A 19,452-nucleotide genomic window follows, 5' to 3' on the forward strand; every position below is an offset into this window, starting at 1 on the left:
GGGGCCTGTGAAGCAGGACTGTGAGGTGCTACCCAAGGTCGCAGAGTTAATGTCGTCTCTGAGTCTAGGATGCAGCCCTACGCCTACCCCGCCTCCCCCGTTCCCAGGCCCTTGCAACCTCTTCCTACCTCTTACAGCCTCCACACACACTCTTCCCATTCCAGCCTCCACACCTCTGCTCCTGCTGTTCCCCAGCCCTGAATACCCTTCCCTCCTCTGTGCAAATCCCACCATCCCTCAAATTCCAGCTGGAGTTACATCACAACCCGGGGTCAGGAGGCAAAATCCAGGGTCAGAAGAGGGGTGAGGCTGAAAGAGAGGCAGTGAGTGTGGCAGGAAGTGCAGAGACCTGATTTAGAGCACAGCTCTGTAGAGAACTAGCTGTGTGACATGGGGCTGGTCACCTTCCCTCTCTGTGCCTCAGTTGCTAACCTTTCAGAGGACAATAAGGAAAAGTTCTTGTTCTCAGGGGGCTCACAGTCCAGAAAGGGCCATCAGGTAAAAAAGTGACCTGTGATTTCAGAGAAATATCAAATGTCCTGAGTATGCAAATGAGGGGAAAGTTTATGGAGAAAGATTTACTGGCATTTTCTCTGAGCTCTGCAAAATGGGTACAATTTCAACAAGTAGAGATGGAGGCCGAGGAGGGAGGAGGGCACTCCAGGCAGAGAGAATGGCCCGAGCCAAGGCTGGGAGGCAGAAAGTTCAGGGTGTGTTCAAGAAAGAATGAGTGTCCAGATTCCGGTTCCTTCTGAGTCAACAGCTCCGGCGCTTTTTGTAAGCGGGCAGCCCAAGCTGGGCACCCTCCAGTAAACACCTGTTTGCACAATCGAGGTCACACACGGGGGTGTGTTTGCACAATGACCTGTTTGCACAATCTTAGCCGGCTGCTGTCTTCCAGACAAACCAGCCCCTGGCAGACAAGCAAAGCCTCTCCTTCCAGACCCTCACCAGGGCTAGCCCACCTGGCCTCCGCCCGGGCCCCTCAGCAACAGGCAGCTCCTGGACCAACCCCACAGCCCACACCTCACAGGCAATAACAAACAGAAACCACCCAACCCTCAGTAGGGCTGCGGAGAATGGGGTTCCCCTCCCCACTTAAAAGGTTCCCTGACTGGGGTTTCCAGCCCACAGAGGCCACCCCGTCTGATGGAAGAGGGGGCGGGGCAGGATAGATGGAGGAGGAAGTGTCCTCAAAGCAGACACTAGGTGTGAGGGACGGGTGAGCCCACATCTGCCCCGTGCTTGCCAGCTCCTCAGAGTAAACATCTGTTGAGCATTTACTGTGAGCCTCACACACATTAGTTCCCTGATTTCGCTCAAGGATCCCCTGTGGTAAATACTAACCTCATCCCCATTTTAAAGATGATGAAACCGAGGCTCAGAGAGGTCAAACAACCTGCCCAGGGTCACACAGCCTTCAGAGGGAAATCTAAGCAGTCTACTCCTCAGCCCCTGCTCTTAACCTTTCTATATGCCAGTGCTTCTTACCTAAGGAGAGTTCTTCTTTAAGCCTAATTTTCACTTCGGTGGCTGCAGCTCCATTGCCTGGTTCAGGTTCTCAGTGGAGAACGGAGCACAGGTGAGATCGGCCACACCCTGCTCTGACATGCTGAATGCCACAGGAAGCACTTTTCTTGAACACCTACTACGTGATCGTTATCCTGCTACATGATTGTGCGAGGCTCTGTACCTCCCATAGCTCCCTGAATCCTCACAACACCCCGTGGGAAGAGTTGTTATCCCTGTGGCAGACAAGGAAACCGAGGCTTGGAGAGGTAAACAGCTTCGCCAGGAGTCCGCAGCCCAGTAGACCTGCGCTGAGGTCTCTGTGCACCCGGGGCTGAGGCTGGAGGCAGAGAGGAGAAGTGGTTTCTGCCCTCAAGGAGTGCACAGTCTTAACGGAGGAGGCAGGCTGCCAGCAGCCACTGCCGCATTATAAGATCACCAAGGGGTGGTGTGCACCCAACCCAGCCTGGAGCGATGCTCAGGGCAGACAAGACGCAGGCAGCCAGAAGTGACGGGGGATCAGCCAGGCAGGGAGGCCGCAGGGTACCCAGGTGAAGACTGGGGGGATGTGACAAAGGCAGGGAGAAGAGATGGATTTCACAGCTCTTAACGAGCCTGAGAGCTCCATCAAGGCACCATCATGCCCCTGCACCTGCTCTAGGAACATGCTTACTGAATGATGAACCAAAAGCCCACTCTCCTTCATTGGGAACTAACTGGAGGTGAGGGTGTGAGGGAGGGGTGTGAAGAATGACTCCCGGGTCCCTGCGTTGGGGGACTTGGGGTAGTGTCATTTAAAAAGATGAAGTATGCAGGGATTGGGGGCAGGTTTGGTGAAGTGGAGGGAAGGTGTATCCATTCAATCATTCATTCAACAAACCTGTATCGAGGACTCATCACATGACAGATGGGTTGAAGATCCTGGAGATGAGTTTTTAAGCAAAACAGACTAAAACTCTTGCTCTCATGGAACTTCCATTCTAGGTGGCAGGGACAGCCAGTGTCAGACGGTGAAGAGGTAATATTAAAGGGGAAAGAGAGCTAGGGAGTGAGGGGTGGTTGCAATTTTTAAAGGGTGGTCAGCAAGGGCTTCAATGAGAAAGTGACATTTGAGCAATCACTTTCTGCTCAAATGGAGGGGAAGGAGTGCCCCATATAGCCATTTGGGAGAAATTAGTCCAGGCAGAGGAAACAGCAAGGGCAAAGGCCGGGAGGCAGGAGGGAGCCCAAAAAGTAAAACAGAATGGCTGGAGCAGAGCAGCAAGGGGGAGAATAATCACAGGAGAAGGGCCAGAGGGAACCCCTGGATGAAAAAGGGCTTTGTAGGTTGTTGAAAAGGCTTTGCCTTTGAGTGAGATGAGTGCCATTGGGAGTTGGGGCAGAGGATGACATGAACTGACTTCTGTTCGATCAGCATCACACTGACCACTGAAGGAACAATAGATGGGTGGGGGCAGGGGGCAGGACAAGGATGAATGGAAGGAGGAGGGGAAGGGGGGCCATTGCAGTGATCCAGGTAAGAGAAAGAATGGCTTAGAGCTGGCTGCTGTTGGTTTAAGGGATATTTATATGTTCCAACTTTTCATCAGGAAAATATCCAAACATGTGGCCAAGTTGAACTTTACAGTGAGTACCTACCTACTCAGGATTCTGGTTCTAATATTTTGAAAGAAGAGTCGATGGGATTTGCTGAGCATGTGGATCCTATGGGGCACCTCAGAGAGGTAGCTGCCGACAGATGGATATTTCGAACTGGAACCAGAACCGGAACCCAAGTCTGCCCCCTCGCAACAGACTCAGAAGCTCACTTTTCCTAAAATGCGTCATATGGTGTGGACCCTCCGCTGGTGTGTTAGTACCTAATCTTTACTTAGTCATAAATCCAAGAAACTGTGAACACTCTAAACCCTCTTCAGAAAAATGAACAGAATATTATTCGTAAACAGCTGCAGGGTACTCATGGATACAGACCACGAAAGACATAAAATGTAGCCTGTTTCACTCAATGAAAAAGCATTCAGTTTGGCAGAATTACTGTGAGTGAACATTATTAATGTCTCGTGAGCCTATGAAGACCGGAGCCTCATGAGTGACCCCTTCCTTGTGCCCAGAGTCCGTATTTCTCCCCAGAGTCCATATTTCTCCATCTGCAAGGCCTTCGGGCAGCAGGGGGAACATGCCATGCAGAGGGGAGCGGGGAGGAAGGTACCGTGTTCCAGAATTCCCTGTAACCTTAGAGGCCGCCCCTTGAATATTGCAAGGATCAGGGCCCCAAACCCAGTGCCAAAAAGAGGCTTAGGGCCAAGTGAGCCTTCGAGCCAGGGTCTGTCTCCAAGTGATGTTCCCCCAGGGCGTGGGGGCATAGGAATGGCACCCAGGCAGGTTGGAGCCTGGGCCCTGCCAGCCTCAAAGCTTTGAGTCAGGAAATCCGGAGGCAGAGGTGGGGGACGACGTTGCCACATCCCTCAGCCCCTTCAAGACCCCCGAGGCAGGAAGGCTGCCCAGGCCTCGCCGGCTTCCCTCCCAGGCTCCTTCCTGGGAGGAAGGGGCTGCCCGTGCCCGCGTCAACAATGCAAGGGAGGGAAGGAGTTGGGCAGGTGTTGCAATCGGCAGCCCCTGCGCCTGTCAGAGACGGAGCCATTAACGACAGGGTTGGGGACAGAAGCCCGCTGCGGCTGTTTTCAGGAACTTGCCTTGAAGAGGAGAGCAGAGACGGGAGGCCGGCGGGTGCCCAGCCGGCCGCAGGCTCCAGCGTGAGTAGGGGAGCCCCTGGGAGGGCTGGGCCTGGGAATGATGGGACCCTGGAGTCTCCGGTCCACTCCCCCCGCTCTGCCAAGGGCGTGCGCCCTTTGGTGACCTTGGACCAGCACTCCAGCCTTAAGAATTTACCCCTGGGAACCAGGAGCCCTCAACACTGAGTCTTTTTTCCCAAGGTGCCCCTACTTTTTTGAGAGGTGGGCACTGCATTTGGGAAGTCACAGACAGACAAATATCTCTTTGGGACACTGAGCTGGGCTCAAGAAAGGGCTGGATTCAGGGAAAGTTATACTCATTATTTGCCTCCAAGTCTCTCTGACAACCTGTGTCTTAACTGCTTCCAGTCTCCATGTAAATTTCACACCATGTAAATTTCTCTCTTTCCTCCTCAGCCCTTCTCTGGCTTGCTTGGCTCTGAGCTCCTGTCTGTCTGTCTCAGAGTCTCTCTATGCCTCTCTTTTTGTCTCTCAAGGGTCCTTTGTCTCTTAAGTCTTAAACTCTCTTGAGTATCTGTTTCCTCTCAGCCTCCGGGTGCCGTGTCTCTGAGTACCACCATCCCTTGCCTCAGGCTCCTTTCTCTCCCCACCTCAGTCTGTCTCTCTGTGATCTCTCTCCAGCATTTCGGTTTGTGCACCCCACTTTCCTACTTTTTCCACCTGTCTTTCTCTGTCTGAACCACATCTAGGAAGTCCTCTCCCTTGTTTTGTCCCAGCCCCCTCCTCTCCCCAACCCTCTTCCCAAGGAAAGAATCTTCACGTGAAGGGGAGACAGAGGCGTGAACTGGAGAAGGGGGAGGCGAGAAGGCTGAGTGCGATGGGATGGAAAGGAGAGGAAAGCAGAAAGGTGGTGGGGAGCAGGGGTTGGTGATGCAGTGACCCCAGGGGACAACATAGCGTGCTGGGACTCCAGAGTCCAGAGAGTGAGCAGGGATGGCTGGAAGCAAAGGGGGAGACTGGGGGGCCAAGGAGCAGGGAACCCAGAAACGGGGCTTTGAAACATGAAATGTGACACAGACAAAAGCAAGGTGGCAGTCCTAGGAGGCGGAGACCACACAGTTGGTAAGCAGGGGAGAGAGGTACTAAACCGTGCTGATTCCATGAGGTGGTATCCTGCTTTATGGCACATGAAAATAACATGGTCATGGAGTGCTTCCTCTATGCAAGCTCCGTGCTAAGTGCCTTTATCACGGACCATCTCACTTCATCCTCACCCCAAACCGGAGATGCGGGAGCTGTTGTTATCCTTCCTTCACAGATGGGGTAACCGAGGCTCAGAAAGGTGGAATAATCTGCCCAAGGTCGCCAAGCTGGTAAGTGGTGGACCTGGAGTTCAGACCAGGTGGTCTGACTCAAAGCTGGGCCCCCAGAAAGTGACACCATGCTCCACCTGGTCCCAGATCCCGCTCGGCGGGGGTGGGGAGCATCCAAGGCTGCCATGGGTGGACCAGGGACTGATGCCAAATGTGCCAACCCCTGGCAACCCAGGGAGAAGATACCTGGGCCCTTGGGATTTGGGGTTGGGTTGCCCACTGGGAGCCAGTGGAGAGGGATGAAGCGGTACCTCACCGGGCAGGAGGGCTAGGATATGATCAAAAATACACAGGAACGGGCACGAGTGTCCCGAAATCTGAGCCAAGGAGACGAAATCTTCCCCAACAAGTGTGCGTTGGTGGATAGTCAGATGCCAGAGGAACAAGGGTGCCAACCGCTAACTGGTAGACTGGGGTCCTCTGAACAATTGTGCGCGTTTCTCACTGCACAAAGCTGCCCAGAAAGTAGAGGCTGAAATCCAGCCTGTTCTCTAGTTGCCAGGTCCTTGTGTGGAGCTGCATTTGTCCAGAGGAAGGGATGCTTTTTTCCTGATGTGCAAAAAGATGACTCAGGGGCTAGCATGCACCTGGTATCCCGATCCTGCAACATATAATAAGGAGGGACCAGGGATTTAAGTAAGACCCCTGCAGGCAGAAACAGCTTTGGGTATCTGCAGTTGTTATTCACTCCTCTGTCTTGGAGCGAAAGAAGCTTAATCTTTTCTGAGCACCGGGGATCGGCTGGGACACCACCTACATGTATGTGTTCATGTATGTACATACAAAAGCTGGTCAACGATTCCCACTGATCTGCCACCCAGATGTCAGTTAGTGCTGGAGGACCAGGTGTCTGGCCCCAAGACCCCAATGGGAGCAGAATGGAAAGGCTGGAAGCCACCCCAGCAATAGAAACCTTTGCTTACTTCCTGAGATTAATGTACTAATGCTCCCTCCATCTGGGCACTGTCGCCATGACCACAGGATATCTGGTCCCAGAAGGCCTCCAGAGGTCTGTGCCCAGAATTGGGGTATCCTCTCAACCCACCCTTCCCTTTAGCCATTGCTGGGGAAGCCAGCTTTTCAAGGTGCAGCCTGTCCTCAGCTGTTCTGTGGAGTTGTCCCTTTCTGCCAGGCAGTGAGCGTCTCTGACTCTTGGAGCATGGCTCACCTTGGGGGACCTGCCCGGTACTCAGACATGTGCAATGTGACACGTGCCAGGGAGTTAACACCCCAAGGAACAGTCCTTGACCAACAAGGGGCAGGAACTGGTGGACAATGTTCCCATCCTGTCTGCCAGCCAAGTTCTGAGGCATGTTCAGCGTGGCTCCTTGCAAGATTCCAGCAGGATTGAGCCCCAGCTGTCCTCAGTTTGATGATGCACCCTTGTGTTGGCTTTCCTTCTTACCCGTTTCATTCTCTCCACTCCCTTACTCTGTTCCTGGAGTCTTCCCCCAAATAAACTACCTGTAGGCAAGCCTTCATCTCAGACTTTGCTTTCAGCGGGCTGGGAGACTGGCTAAAACAGAAGGGAACGGGAAGAATGGTGTTCCCCGTGGCTCCCTTCCCTGCTCTCTCCTTAAAGGCACATATAATAATAACAGTCATTTAAGAGTCATTTCCTATGCGCCAGGTACTGTGCGATGCCCTTGACTTGCATCATTTTGGGTCTTCCTCCCCAAACCCTATGCAACGTAGGTTTTTGTTACCTTCATTTTGCAGAGCAACCAGGCTCAGAGAGGTCAAGTAACCTGTCTGAAGCCACACTGTAGCAGAGCAAAGACTAAGCTCAGCCCTGACTCCAAAGCCCATGACCTTCACCACCCCCTCTGCCTCCAGGTGAGGACCAAGCCAGCACGATGGTGGGGCTGGGAGCCTGGAGCCTGGTGGGAGCTGCTCTGATCATCCTCCTGCTCCCCAGAAGTGAGTGTGGTCAGGGATGAAGGTGCCATGGGGGGGTGGGGATCACAGGGAGAGATGCTGGGGGTGGAGGAGGGAGTCATTTCCCTGCATTGTCACAGTGCTCCTGGGGTTCCCAGAGAATCCCCAAAGAATCGACTGGGCCACAGATGCAGGGTAGCTGGGCTCCCACGCACAGACCTCTGCCGGCAAACCACCACCTCTGAGTAAAGGTGAGAGAACCTGGGCTAGCCAGCCTGGGGAAGGTGCACAAGACCCGGGTCTTATCTGCGAATCTCTACCAGGTTGTCAGAAGAAACCTCTGAGTCCTGTGCAGCCTTCATGGGCAGTAGAGGGATCAGGGTGGAAGCCGTGAGAAGGCAGCTTTAATCCTGAAGCAAAGAATCTCCAGGACTTCCCTGGCTTCCCTGGTGGAGTCCCTAGTGGTTAGGACTCTGTACTTGCACTGCAGGGAGCACGGTTCAATTCCTGGTCATGGAACTAAGATCCTACATGCTACATGGTACTGCCAAAAAAATAACAATAATGTTTTAAAAAAATATGAACCCCAGGCAGAGCTCTCCAGACTATGGAGACTATCTTGAGAGGTGTGGAGCCTCCTATCTCTGGGGGTATGCAAGCCAAGGCCCAGCAGAGGTCAGCAAACTTTGATGTAATTTTCAGCTTTGCAGGCCACATACAGTCTCTGTGGCATGTTCTTGCTTATCTGGTGTTTGGTTTGGTTTTTCACTCTCTAGAAATATAAAAAATGTTCTCAGCTGGCAAGCCATCAAAAACAGATCATCCTAGCCCCGTGGGTAGATGACTTGGTAGCCCCGTGGGTAGATGACTTGGTATTACGTGGAGTTTTGAAGTAAACAGTTGGCAAGAGTCCTTCTGGTCTGAAATTCTGAGTCTGTGATGTGATGGGAGGCCTATAAACTTGCTCTGTGACCCTGAACAAATTGCTCCTCCTCTTGGGGCTTCAGCATCCCCATCAGCAAAATGGGCTGCAGAACAGCTGGGAGAGGAGAGAAGGCATTGTGGGCAAGGTCCGGTGCTTGCTCTTATTCCACACATACTCACCAAGGGCCTGCTCGGCGCTAGGCTCTGGGAATGCAGTAGTGAGCGAAACAGCCAGGGATTCTGGCCTCGCAGAACCTACGGTCTAGCCGGGGGTACAGAGTAGCAAATCATCACGTGACTCTCTAATTACGAAAGATATGAGCTTTGGGAAAGTTCAGGGGGCTGTCATGGTCTGATTGGTCAGAACCCGGTCTGGTTCCTCGCAAGATGCCTGAATGTCATCCAGGTGAAAGAGGGGTGGCAGAAACGAAAAGGAGCACCTCCAAAAGGATCAACAGGTATGAAGATGGGGAGACTGGAGGGAGCGTGGCCTTTCCAGAGAATAGCATGTAGGCTAGAGGGACTGGAGCTGAGACACAATGGTCTGGGCTGGAACCAGGAGGGTTAGGCAGGGGCCAGGCCACAAGGGTTGTGAGAAGGATCTAAGTCTTGGGCTGTGAGACGAAGGATCTGAGTCTTTAACCTAATCATAGCAGGAAATACTTACGTGTCAGGCACTGTTCTGAGTGCCTTACGCATATTCTCACATCTAATCCTCCCAACATCACTAAGTTAAGGACTTTTTTATCTTCATGTCACAGATGAGAAAACCAGGGCACAGAAAGTCTGGGTAACATCAAGGTCACAAAATTACTAAGCAGACGGAGGTGCCTGGTGGGCTGCAGTCCATGGGGTCACTAAGAGTCAGACACGACTGAAGCGACTTAGCAGCAGCAGCAGAACCAGGTTCTAAATCTAGGCAGTCTAGTTCCAACATCCACGCTCTTATCCATCACAGTGTACTGCCTTTCAGAAGAATAACGTATCGTTGAAGTGCTGTGGTCATGATGGGGTAACAATCAGATATGAATTCTGGAAGGATTGCTGTGGCTGCGGGCTTCTTATCATTCTAACCATGGTGTCGCCATTGTTGGGGAGGGACTGGTCTCCATCCGGTGGCGTGCCGGAGTTGGCTTGCAAGCCCTGATTGTGTACCTCTCTTTCCAAGTTCACACTAAGTGATGTCAGCCTGGTAGCTTGAAATCAGCCATGGTAGGAATACTTACACCAGGGAAAGCAGCCCAGGCTACAAGCCAGGAGCCGTTTCCCTCTGTATAGCAGGTTGATAAACATTTACCCCCACACCACTATCTCCATCTCAACTCGAGAGCCTCTCCCAATCTCCGCACACATCCTTGCCATTCCAGCACCTGCCCCCACGAATCTTGGAGGGTAAAGCAAGGTAAAGGTACTGAGTCTAGGAGGCCAGCTCTGCTGGACAGAGGAGTCACTTACGACCCGTTCTCTTCCACCCCAGGCCTGGAGCAGTGTGGGCATATCCTCCTCTCAGCCCCCATCGTCCGCCTGGGAGATCAAGTCACGGCCTCCTGCATCATCAACTGGAACTGCAGCCACCTGGGCACCGACTGGCGAGTTGTATGGAAACTGGAACCGGAGCTTCATCCCAGGGAGAGGCGGCAGCACCTGCCGAACGGGACCCTGCAGTCCACCATCACCTTGCCCCACCTCAACCACTCTCGGGTCCTTCTCTCCTGCTGCCTGCACTGGGGCAACAGCCTGCAGATCCTGGACCAGGCTGAGCTACAGGCGGGCTGTGAGTTCCTGCGGCCATCCCCCCACTCTGCCTCCAATGCCCTCCTGCCAATACTAATAAGAGCTATTCTTTCTTGAGTTCTTGCTCAATAAGTACTTTATAAGCATGATATCACATTTTCCCTACCAGTGGGTAGTATTACATAGCCCCATTTCACAGATGAGGAAACTGAGGGTCAGGGAGGGTAAGTGGCATGCTGTGTGTGTGTTAGTTGCTCAGTTGTGTCCAACTCTTTGCGACCCTATGAGCTGTAGTCTGCTCTGTCCATGGTATTTTCCAGGCAAGAATACTGGAATGGGTTGCCATTTCCTTCTCCAGGGGATCTTCCTGACCCAGAGATAGAGCCCGTGTCTCTTATGTCTCCTGCATTGGCAGGTGGGTTCCTTACCATTAGCAAAGTTGCATACTAGAGGTCATAAATTAATAAGGATGGAATAAAGCTTTTTATTAAGCAGTGTGGCTCAAAAACCAGTAACCACTACTCCATATGGCTGCCGAGTAAGCCCAACTCCCCAGCCACAGGAAGGTGTCTCCAGGGAGGCCATTCTCAACAAGGTGGGCATGCTCCTAGATTCTACCCCTACCCCAGTCTCAGCCTTCTGCTCAAACTGAGGAAGGATGGATTTGTGCTGAGCCAATGCATAATGAAAAACAGAGACCAAGGTTCTTGTTTAAGAATCAATAATAGTGAAAGTTAAGATTTACAGAGCACTCATATATGCCAGGCATTGCTCTGAGCACTGTATACCTAGTAAGTCACTCAGCCCTCACAATAACCCTAAGTGGTAGGTATATTACCATTACCCCCATTTTACAGATGAGGAAACTGAGGCACAGAGCCATTAGGTGACTTCAAGATCACACCACTAATGAGTGGCAGAATCAGGATGAAAACCCAGACACTACACTGTTACTGTCAAAAAGGGCAGAGTTGAGAGGGTTGGAGGCTCTGTTTACTTGTCCATGTACATGTGGATAACTTAGCTTATCCCAGGGCTGCCCTTCTGGGATCACTCTGCATGGAGACAAAGGCATGGCAGGTGGGTTGGCAACCCACTTACCATGGAGACCCAGGGCAAGGAAATGCCCAACTGGTCCCAGTGGGAGCTTTCCGAGTGGTCTTACCTGAAGCCCTCACTCTCTCCACCCTACCCACAGACCCTCCCACTGCACCCTACAACCTATCCTGCATCATGAACCTCACAACCAACAGCCTCATCTGTCAGTGGGAGCCAGGCCCCAACACCCACCTGTCCACCAGCTTCACCCTGAAGAGCTTCAAGTGAGTAAGGGTCCTTATGCCAGCCCATTGCTTTGGGTTCTGGGACAGACCGCGGGTAGGACTGTTGGGGTGGAAAGCCAAGGCGGAGATAGGGAGGAGGAGGGAGCTTGGCTTTCTGCCCCCACTTTACATCCAAGCCTGGCCCATTGGCAGGAGCCAGGACAAATGCCAGACGCAGAAGGATTCCATCCCTGACTGCGTGCCGGAAGTCGGGCAGAGCCACTGCTCCATCCCCCGCAAACACCTGCAGCTGTACCAGAACATGAGCATCTGGGTGCAGGCCAGGAACGCGCTGGGGACCAGCGCTTCCCCAAAGCTCTGCCTGGCTCCCATGGACGTTGGTGGGTGACGCTGGGTGTGGGGGAGGAGAGAGGTCCCCACCATGAGCAGACTCAGAGAGGCACAGGGAGGGAAACACAGACCCAGGGACAGACAATAAGATGCTGAAAGACCTGGAGGAAGAGAAGGGAGAAAAATAATGTGGGATTCAATTGAAGCCAGAGCTTTGGAGACGCAGACAGGGATGTGGAAGAAACACAGGCAAGGAGACACACTCATTCATTCTTTCAGCAAATTTCCTGAAGCGCCCACTCTGCGCTAGGCACTGTTCTAGGGGCTGGGGATACAGCAGTAAACAACACAGCAAAAATCGTGCCCCCGAAATTTTGCCCACTTACATTCTGGTGGGCAAAGAATAATAACATGTCAGGTAATGGTATGTGTGATGAGGAAATGAAGCAGGGGATGGGGTAGGGACAGCTGGGGAGAAGGACGTCAGGGAAGGCCTCACTGAGAAGACGACATTTGAGAAGATCCTTGGAGGAAATGAGGGAGCAAGACACTGTATATTCGGAAGGTAAGTGCTCCAGACTGAGGGAACAACCAGTGCAAGAAGAGGAAACAGAGAGAGAAACAGGCTCATGGACAGAGACAGACCTGCAGAAACAGGACAACACAGAGATGAAGAGACACAGAGAGAGATGGGAAGATATAGAGGTCCCACGAATGGAGACCCAGAGAAGAAATGGAACCACAGACAGGAAGACAGGGGAAGCCAGAACAGAGCCCTGGAGGATGAAGCAGAGGAAGTGTCCGATAACCCCTCTCCTTGCAGTGAAACTGGAGCCCCCCACACTGTGGGCCCTGGAGCCCAGCCCTGCGGTGGCCCCGCCTCAGCCAGGCTGCCTGAGGCTGCGCTGGGAGACCTGGAGGCCAAGTCTGTACATAGAACAGAAGTGTGAGCTGCGCCACCAGCCTCGGCTTGGAGAAGCCGGCTGGGACCTGGTGAGGCAGAGGGCAACCTGAGGGGCCTGGGTTGGGGGTGGCTGAGGGGAGGGTAAACTGAGCTGGCCCCGAAGGGCACAGAGGTCCAGGCTGACAGCCATGCCTGTCTTCCACCAGGTGAGCGCCCTGCCCGCCAGGACCTCCCAGTATGAACTCTGCGGGCTCCTCCCATCCACAGCCTACACCCTGCAAATGCGCTGCACCCGCTGGCGCCTGCCCGGCCACTGGAGCGAATGGAGCCCCAGCCTGGAGCTGACCACCGCACAACGGGGTGAGCAGGTGGTGAGGGGCTGGGAGCAGCCATCAGGATCCAGGCTGGCCTCCGGGGCCCTCCCTGACCCTCCCCTCCTGCTCGCTCCACAGCCCCCATCGTCAGACTGGACACGTGGTGGCGGCAGAGGCAGCTGGACCCCCAGACGGTGACTGTGCAGCTGTTCTGGAAGGTAACCCCCTCTGAAGGCCATCCCTCCACCTCTTCAGATTTAAACAGACCCCTGCAAGCCAGGGCTCAGGACTCCAGCAGGCCTGGCAGGCTTGGATGTGTACGTGATCTGCACACACTTTGCTGGGTAGTGCACCAGGAAGCTGGGCAGTGCCCTTCTGCAGAGACTACAATGCAGGACTCACCTTGTTAGGTGCCTGCTGCTCACACTGAGTTACTTTATCCTTTCCTCTCTTCTAGGACCTAGCACGGGGGAGAAGGGAGGGAGGAGGGAAGAGGACTGACTCCCAGTCTGGGTGGCTCAGTTCCGGGGACACGGACACTCCATCTAGAAGCTCTCCCCTACTCAGGATGAGCTGCGCATCTCCTTATCTTTTTCCTCCTATGCCCACTAACAGCCAATAGCCCTGGAAGAAGACAGCGGACAGATCCAAGGTTACCTGGTTTCCTGGAGACCCTCAGACCAGGCTGGGGCAGAGCCAACCCTCTGTGACACCACGGAGCTGAACTGTACCTTCCAACTGCCTTCAGAAGCCCGGGAGGTGGTCCTTAAGGCCTATAACACAGCAGGGACCTCGCATCCCACCCCCGTGGTTTTCTTGGAAAGCAGAGGTAAAGAGGGCCCACAGCTAGTACAGTATGGTGGTTAAGCAAGTAAATTCAGAGGCTAGACTGCCTGGGTTCAAATCTAATCCTGTTACTTGTTAGCAATGAGATCTGGGCAAGTTACTTACCCTCCCTGGCCTCAGTTTACTCATCTCGCAAATGGGAATGGTACAGTGTCTAACTCAAAGCATTGCTGTGAAGATTACATGAGTTTAGACATGTGCCTACACAAAGTAACTGTTCCGTATGTGTTAGTGACTATTATTATCACTAGCCAGAACCAAGTTAAGCTGGTGGCAGTGCCTACCCACACACACACACACACACACACATAGAGTCTATTCTGCCAAGGAAATGGGAGACAAAGTTCTAATGTTTTCCAGCTAAAACATAGTCCCTAGGACTTCCCTGGCAGTCCAATGGCTAAGACTCCCAATGCAGGGGGCCCAGGTTTGATCCCTGGTCAGGGAACTAGATCCCACATGCCAGAACTAAAGATCCTGCAAGCTGCAACAAAGATCAAAGAGCCCCTATGCTTTAACCATGACCTAGCACAGCCAAATAAATAAATATTAAAAAAAAAAAAATAGTCCCTCAGTTAACTGTTCATTCTCAGGGGATCAGTCACTCTCACCCTCAGATGCCCCTGAACACGGGTCTTCATGAAGTGAGATTAACAATAACAAGAGCTAGTATTCCCATTTCCCAGCCATGTGACCCTAGACCAGTCCCTTAACCTCTCTGTCTCCATTTTCTTATTGCTAAGTTGGGGACAGTAGTCGAGCCCCCATTGGGACTGTTAGCAGACTCAGTGAATTAATACACACAGAGAACCACACAGGGTGAGCTTTCATCATTAATTACCACAGCAGGCCTGTTTCATGTACCATCTCACTTACTCTGCACCATGACCCTCCATGGTAACAACTTTATTATCATCCTTTCCACCTTACAGATGAGGAATCTGAGGCTCAGATATTGTCTTACCCAAGGTCACCCAGCTTGTAAGTTGCAAAGGCCAGACTTGAACCCAGGTTTCTAGCTCTAGGGCCTTTCTTCTCATCTTCACATCATCTCCTACTCTATCTCCAGGCCCACCCCTGGGCAGACTCCACACCACCGCTCGAGACCCTCATAGCCTCTGGGTGGGCTGGGAGCCCCCCAGTCCTCAACCTCAGGGCTATGTGATTGAGTGGGGCCTCAGTCCCCCCAGCCCCAACGGCAGTCCTATGACCTGGAGGATGGAGCATAACGGAAGCATTGCAGGGACCTTGCTGCAGGGTGAGACAGGCCTGGGGGCTGGGCAGATGGGCAGGGCTGGGGAGCAGGGGGAGCATTTTATCTGCCTGAACCACCCTAAAGATGTATATTGCCCTGTTCCTGCACCATTCTCATCGCACGTCCTCCGAATCTGGAAGTTCTTCCTGCAGTCTAACTGGAGCCTCTCTTTCTAGCCGTGACTCTGCCACCTTTCTAGCTCTCTCTCTCCCACTTGTGGCCCCTTACCCCCAAGCAAATGATCTGAAGAAGAGACTGCAGAGGCCAGACCTGAAGAACGAAGCTCAGGTTATCCCTGAAGTCTAAGGTTAGCCCCCAGCCATCATCAGAGGCTGGCCCCTAACCAGAGTGCCCACCCCATTTTCTCTCTACAGAGAACATCAGGCCCTTTCAGCTCTACGAGATCACTGTGACCCCCCTGTACCAGGACACCAAGGGACCCTCCCAGCATATCTATGCCTACTCCCAAGAGATGGGTTCGTTAGCCACTAAGTCTTTTTTTCAGAATCCCCTCCTCTCTCTCAAGGCCTCTCTAGGCCCCCCAAAATCTGGAATTAGGAGAGAACTTTTTCTCCCCGCCCCCCCTACCTCTGGCCCAGAAAACGGTCTCTCTCAATCCTAAGATTACCCCTGGCTTACACTAGACCCCTGCAGCTGGAAAGAACTCAGGTGGTGGGGTAATGGAAACTGGGAAGTAAGCTCAGCAGAATTCAAGGAGCAATTCTGGCAAAAACTGGACAGGTGTCACATGAGCGGCAGAAATCAAACAGTGAACCAGACAAAACCAGGCCTGGCAGAAATCAGGAAGCAAGGCTTCGAGTCAAAGAAAAGCAGGTTTAAATCTCAGCTCAGCAACTTATTAGCAGTCAATGGGATTCAGTGAAAGTTCCTGGGAAAACGAGGCTTGGATATGAGTCCCCCTGAACTTTCTTATACCACCCACCCCCACAAAGTGTCCCAGTTCTTGGGTCTGGGGAGCCACAAGAAGTCCAACTGGGTTCCCTCATCCCCACCCCACTCCCCATCAGCCCCTGCATCTCTCTCTTCCGGCAGCCCCCTCCCATGGCCCAGAGTTGCATCTCAGGCACATTGGCAAGACGTGGGCCCAGCTGGAGTGGGTGCCTGAGGCCCCTGAGCTGGGGAAGAGCCCCCTTACCCACTACACCATCTTCTGGACCAACACTCAGGACCAGTCCTTCTGTGAGTCTATCCTCAGTGACCCGCAGCCCCAGAAGGCCTGGGAGGGGGTGCTCAGAGGCCTTGGGGAGGTTCAGCAGCCAGGCCCAGGCTCACAAGTCTCCTCTACTCCCAGCCACTGTCCTGAATGCCTCCACCCACAGCTTTGTCCTCCGTGGCCTGGAGCCTTCTAGCTTGTACCATGTCCAACTCATGGCCGCCAGCCAGGTGTGGGCCGCCAACAGCACAAGCCTCACCCTGATGACCTTGACTCTAGGTAAGGGGAGAATGGGGACTGGTCAGGGAAAGCTGCTGGGAGGATGCCTAACCCAAAAGACTGCCACTGTGAAACTAGATAAGCCTTGCCTGGGTCCCTGAGTGGGAAGAGCCAGCACTACCCTTGGATCTTAGTCTGAGGGCCGAGGCCCAGCCCTGCCCTTGGAGCCCAGTCTGAGGGCGGAGGCTCAGTCTCACCTGCACGCACTCTTACCTCTCTTGGCTTTCCCCTCACCACAGAGGAGTCTGAGCTGCACATCCTCCTGGGCCTGTTCGGCCTCCTGGTCTTGCTCATCTGCCTCTGTGGGGCTGCCCAGTTCTGCTGCAGACCCAGGTGAGTCCTTCTGAGAGACCTGACACCCAGGTAACCCTGCCGAAGGGAACTGAAGGCCCAGATGAGCAAGGCTGGCTCCTCTCAGACTTGCCAGGCCACAGGGTTCAGGTCTGGGAGTCAGGCCCCCCTCCTTCTCCTCTCTGCACGAAGGGGTCATCCCTTCTGCTGCTGGGAGAAGGTGGGAGAAATGCTGGGAGGACGGGAGGGTATGCTGACCCAGCCTTCACCTGCCCTCTTCTCCAGCAGGAAGTATTCCCTCTGGCCGAGTGTCCCGGACCCAGCCCGCAGCAGCCTGGGTTCCTGGGTGCCAACCATCACGGCGGAGGTGAGAACACTGGAGGGAGAGGGAAATGGGTCTGAGGGTTAGGCTCCTACCCCAGGCTCAAAGTGAAGGGAAACTCCCCCAAGAATGAGTACTCAGGCCTTCCCATCACTTCACCTCTTTATAGAGCAAAGCAGACCTGAGTGTGAATCCCAGCTCCACCCATTTCAAAGCCTCAGTCACCTCATTGTGAAATGGGACAAATCACACACAAAAGCACTGGGGAGATTCACCGGGCTAAGTCTGAACAGCACATAGCACGCGTCCGGCACATATGAGGTGCTTTGCATCCCCTGAATAACCCTTTGCGTTCCAGCAAGGAACAGCAGGAATGTCCCCCCACCACCCCAGTGCAGGAAGGGACAGTGGCTGGAACAGACATCTGAAACAAACCAGGCCCTCACCACACATCTTTATGTCAGGATATCTTACAGCTGCCCAGCCTTCGGGACCCCAGCATGCCACCCATCACTAAGATCACGGTGCTGGAGGAGGAAGAGAAGAAGCCAGGGCCCTGGGAGTCCAATGCCAGCTCAGGGCCCGGTAGCCTCTCCACCCTTGTCCAGGCCTATGTGCTCCAGGGGGACCCAAGAGTGCCCTCCGCTCAGCCTCAGCCCCAGCCTGGCAACAGCGACCAGGTGCTTTACGTGCAGGTGCTGGGCAGCCCCACGGGCCCAGGGCCTGGGCACTACCTCCGCTGCGACTCAACTCAGCCCCTCTTGGAGGGCCTCTCCCCCAGTCCCAAGTCCTACGAGAACCTCTGGTTCCAGACCAGCTCTCCGGGGACCCCAGAGCCCCTAGTCCCACATCCGGAGGACGACAGTATCTTTGAGCCTCTGCTTGACTTCCCTCTACTACAAGGACTCCGGGTCAGTGGGGCGGAGGGTCTTGGGGGCTTCTAGGGCTTCCTGGGACTCCCCACCTGGGCCTGCTCCTTGATAAGCCTGGGCTATCCAGAGAAGAGAATGCCAGTAAGCCCATCACTAAAAAACCACTCAGCCCCAGGAAAAGCAGAAAGGCTCCCAGCCTCCCCCTGTCTTTGACCCTCAGCATCCCTCCTCTATCTTCCCAATCTCCATGGACTGGGTCTCCCACTTCAAAGGCCAGACAAGGCTTGGTCCACCCTGCTCACTAGCCTTTGTTTTGTATAATCGGTACTTGATTCCTATAATTTCAGTCTTTTAAAGTGGTTTATAGTCTGATTTGGTTTGGCTTGATTTTGAGCAACTGTTGAGTGTGCCTGAATCTATATTCTTTTTCTTTTCAGAGCCTATGCGATCGTAGGGGTGGGGTGCTCCTCAGAATCATTCATTTATTTATTCTTTCTTTAATTCCTTCATTCAACTAACACCTAGGCACTGTGCTGGCAGCAGGGTTCCAAAATGACTAGGCTTAGTCCATCCTCAAAGAGTTCCCATTCTAGTGATGGAGACCTGAAAAATGACCACCAGGGCACAGTGGCCATGGTTACCAAGAGAGTCACAGATAACTGGGGCCGTGGCAAACAGACCTCGGAAACAAGTAACCCCTGTAAAATAAATATAATTAAAAACAAAATCTCCCACCAGCCTAGAAAACCCGTCCATAAGGGTAGACAAGGAAGAAAAAATTTTTTTAATTGGGCGAGAATTAAACCAGAATGTCATGGGCAAGCAGCTCAAGAGTTTGCAAAGACGAAAAGAAGTCTTACACTTTTACACAGTGAAGCGGATACAACTCACTGCATACATTTTCTCAAGATAATCAATAACTACTTCTCAAGCAAGAGGACTTGACAGCACTATTTGTCACACAAGGGACATCCTAAATTCAGCTGGGAAATGGGGTAGCCAACCTGGGTTTGCTAACTGCCTTTATTCAAAGGAAAAATAAATTTCTCATATCTTTATAAGAGGAGGGAGGTTTGCAACTTGGAGCTGGAGACCAGCTCCTGCTCTTCCAAAGAAACTGGGAGACAAGGGCTCTATCTTTCTTAATAATTACATTTCAAACAGACCACTCCCAGGTCCTGAGAAAGACATCCCTGAGTGGTAAAACTGGCAAGAGGCCTATATAGCTTTAAAAAGATTTACATGCATCTCAAAAGGGCAGAAAAAGAATTCAGTTACATGTTTTCTAAAGTAAATGCTTTAAGAAAAGCAAAGAGGAGGAGAGTCTTTCTCTTTTTTGTACTGGGGGAAATTAAGGTATATTTTTCCTACTTTTAATTGGCATTTGTCCATGCCTGCATGCTCAGTGGCTCAGTCATGTCTGACTCTTTGCAACCCCATGGACTGTAGCCCACCAGGCTCCTCTGTCCAT

At 53.0% G+C, this 19,452-nt stretch overlaps 1 protein-coding gene across 4 annotated transcripts; it reads left to right on the top strand.

Moving 5' to 3' along the window:
• Positions 1 to 3,884: 3,884 nt before the first annotated feature.
• Positions 3,885 to 18,351, top strand: CSF3R (colony stimulating factor 3 receptor). 4 transcript variants are annotated; one of them, XM_070786834.1, is made up of 18 exons: positions 3,885 to 4,262; positions 5,521 to 5,575; positions 7,295 to 7,495; positions 9,855 to 10,151; positions 10,470 to 10,526; positions 11,310 to 11,433; positions 11,587 to 11,774; positions 12,548 to 12,717; positions 12,835 to 12,988; positions 13,081 to 13,160; positions 13,558 to 13,771; positions 14,858 to 15,046; positions 15,418 to 15,519; positions 16,097 to 16,243; positions 16,356 to 16,496; positions 16,736 to 16,829; positions 17,073 to 17,154; positions 17,574 to 18,351. In XM_070786834.1, exons 3-18 carry the CDS (start codon positions 7,432 to 7,434, stop codon positions 18,051 to 18,053), a joined length of 2,583 nt encoding a protein of 860 aa, XP_070642935.1. In that variant the 5' UTR covers positions 3,885 to 4,262; positions 5,521 to 5,575; positions 7,295 to 7,431; the 3' UTR covers positions 18,054 to 18,351. The 4 variants fall into 4 exon arrangements, with proteins under 4 accessions (XP_070642935.1, XP_070642934.1, XP_070642936.1 ...); XM_070786833.1 differs by having other exon boundaries at positions 3,887 to 4,262; positions 7,412 to 7,495; XM_070786835.1 differs by having other exon boundaries at positions 3,890 to 4,262; positions 7,412 to 7,495; positions 17,076 to 17,154.
• Positions 18,352 to 19,452: the final 1,101 nt, after the last annotated feature.

The sequence above is a fragment of the Bos indicus genome, chromosome 3 (genome assembly GCF_029378745.1).
Source record: "Bos indicus isolate NIAB-ARS_2022 breed Sahiwal x Tharparkar chromosome 3, NIAB-ARS_B.indTharparkar_mat_pri_1.0, whole genome shotgun sequence".
Taxonomy (NCBI): domain Eukaryota; kingdom Metazoa; phylum Chordata; class Mammalia; order Artiodactyla; family Bovidae; genus Bos; species Bos indicus.

Coding starts and splice junctions, on each gene's coding strand:
- CSF3R (XM_070786834.1), top strand. CDS start 7,432: ATGGTGGGGCTGGGAGCCTGGAGCCTGGTGGGAGCTGCTCTGATCATC. Junction 11,434..11,586: donor TTCACCCTGAAGAGCTTCAA/GTGAGTAAGGGT, acceptor GCCCATTGGCAG/GAGCCAGGACAAATGCCAGA. Junction 16,497..16,735: donor CCTGATGACCTTGACTCTAG/GTAAGGGGAGAA, acceptor CCCTCACCACAG/AGGAGTCTGAGCTGCACATC.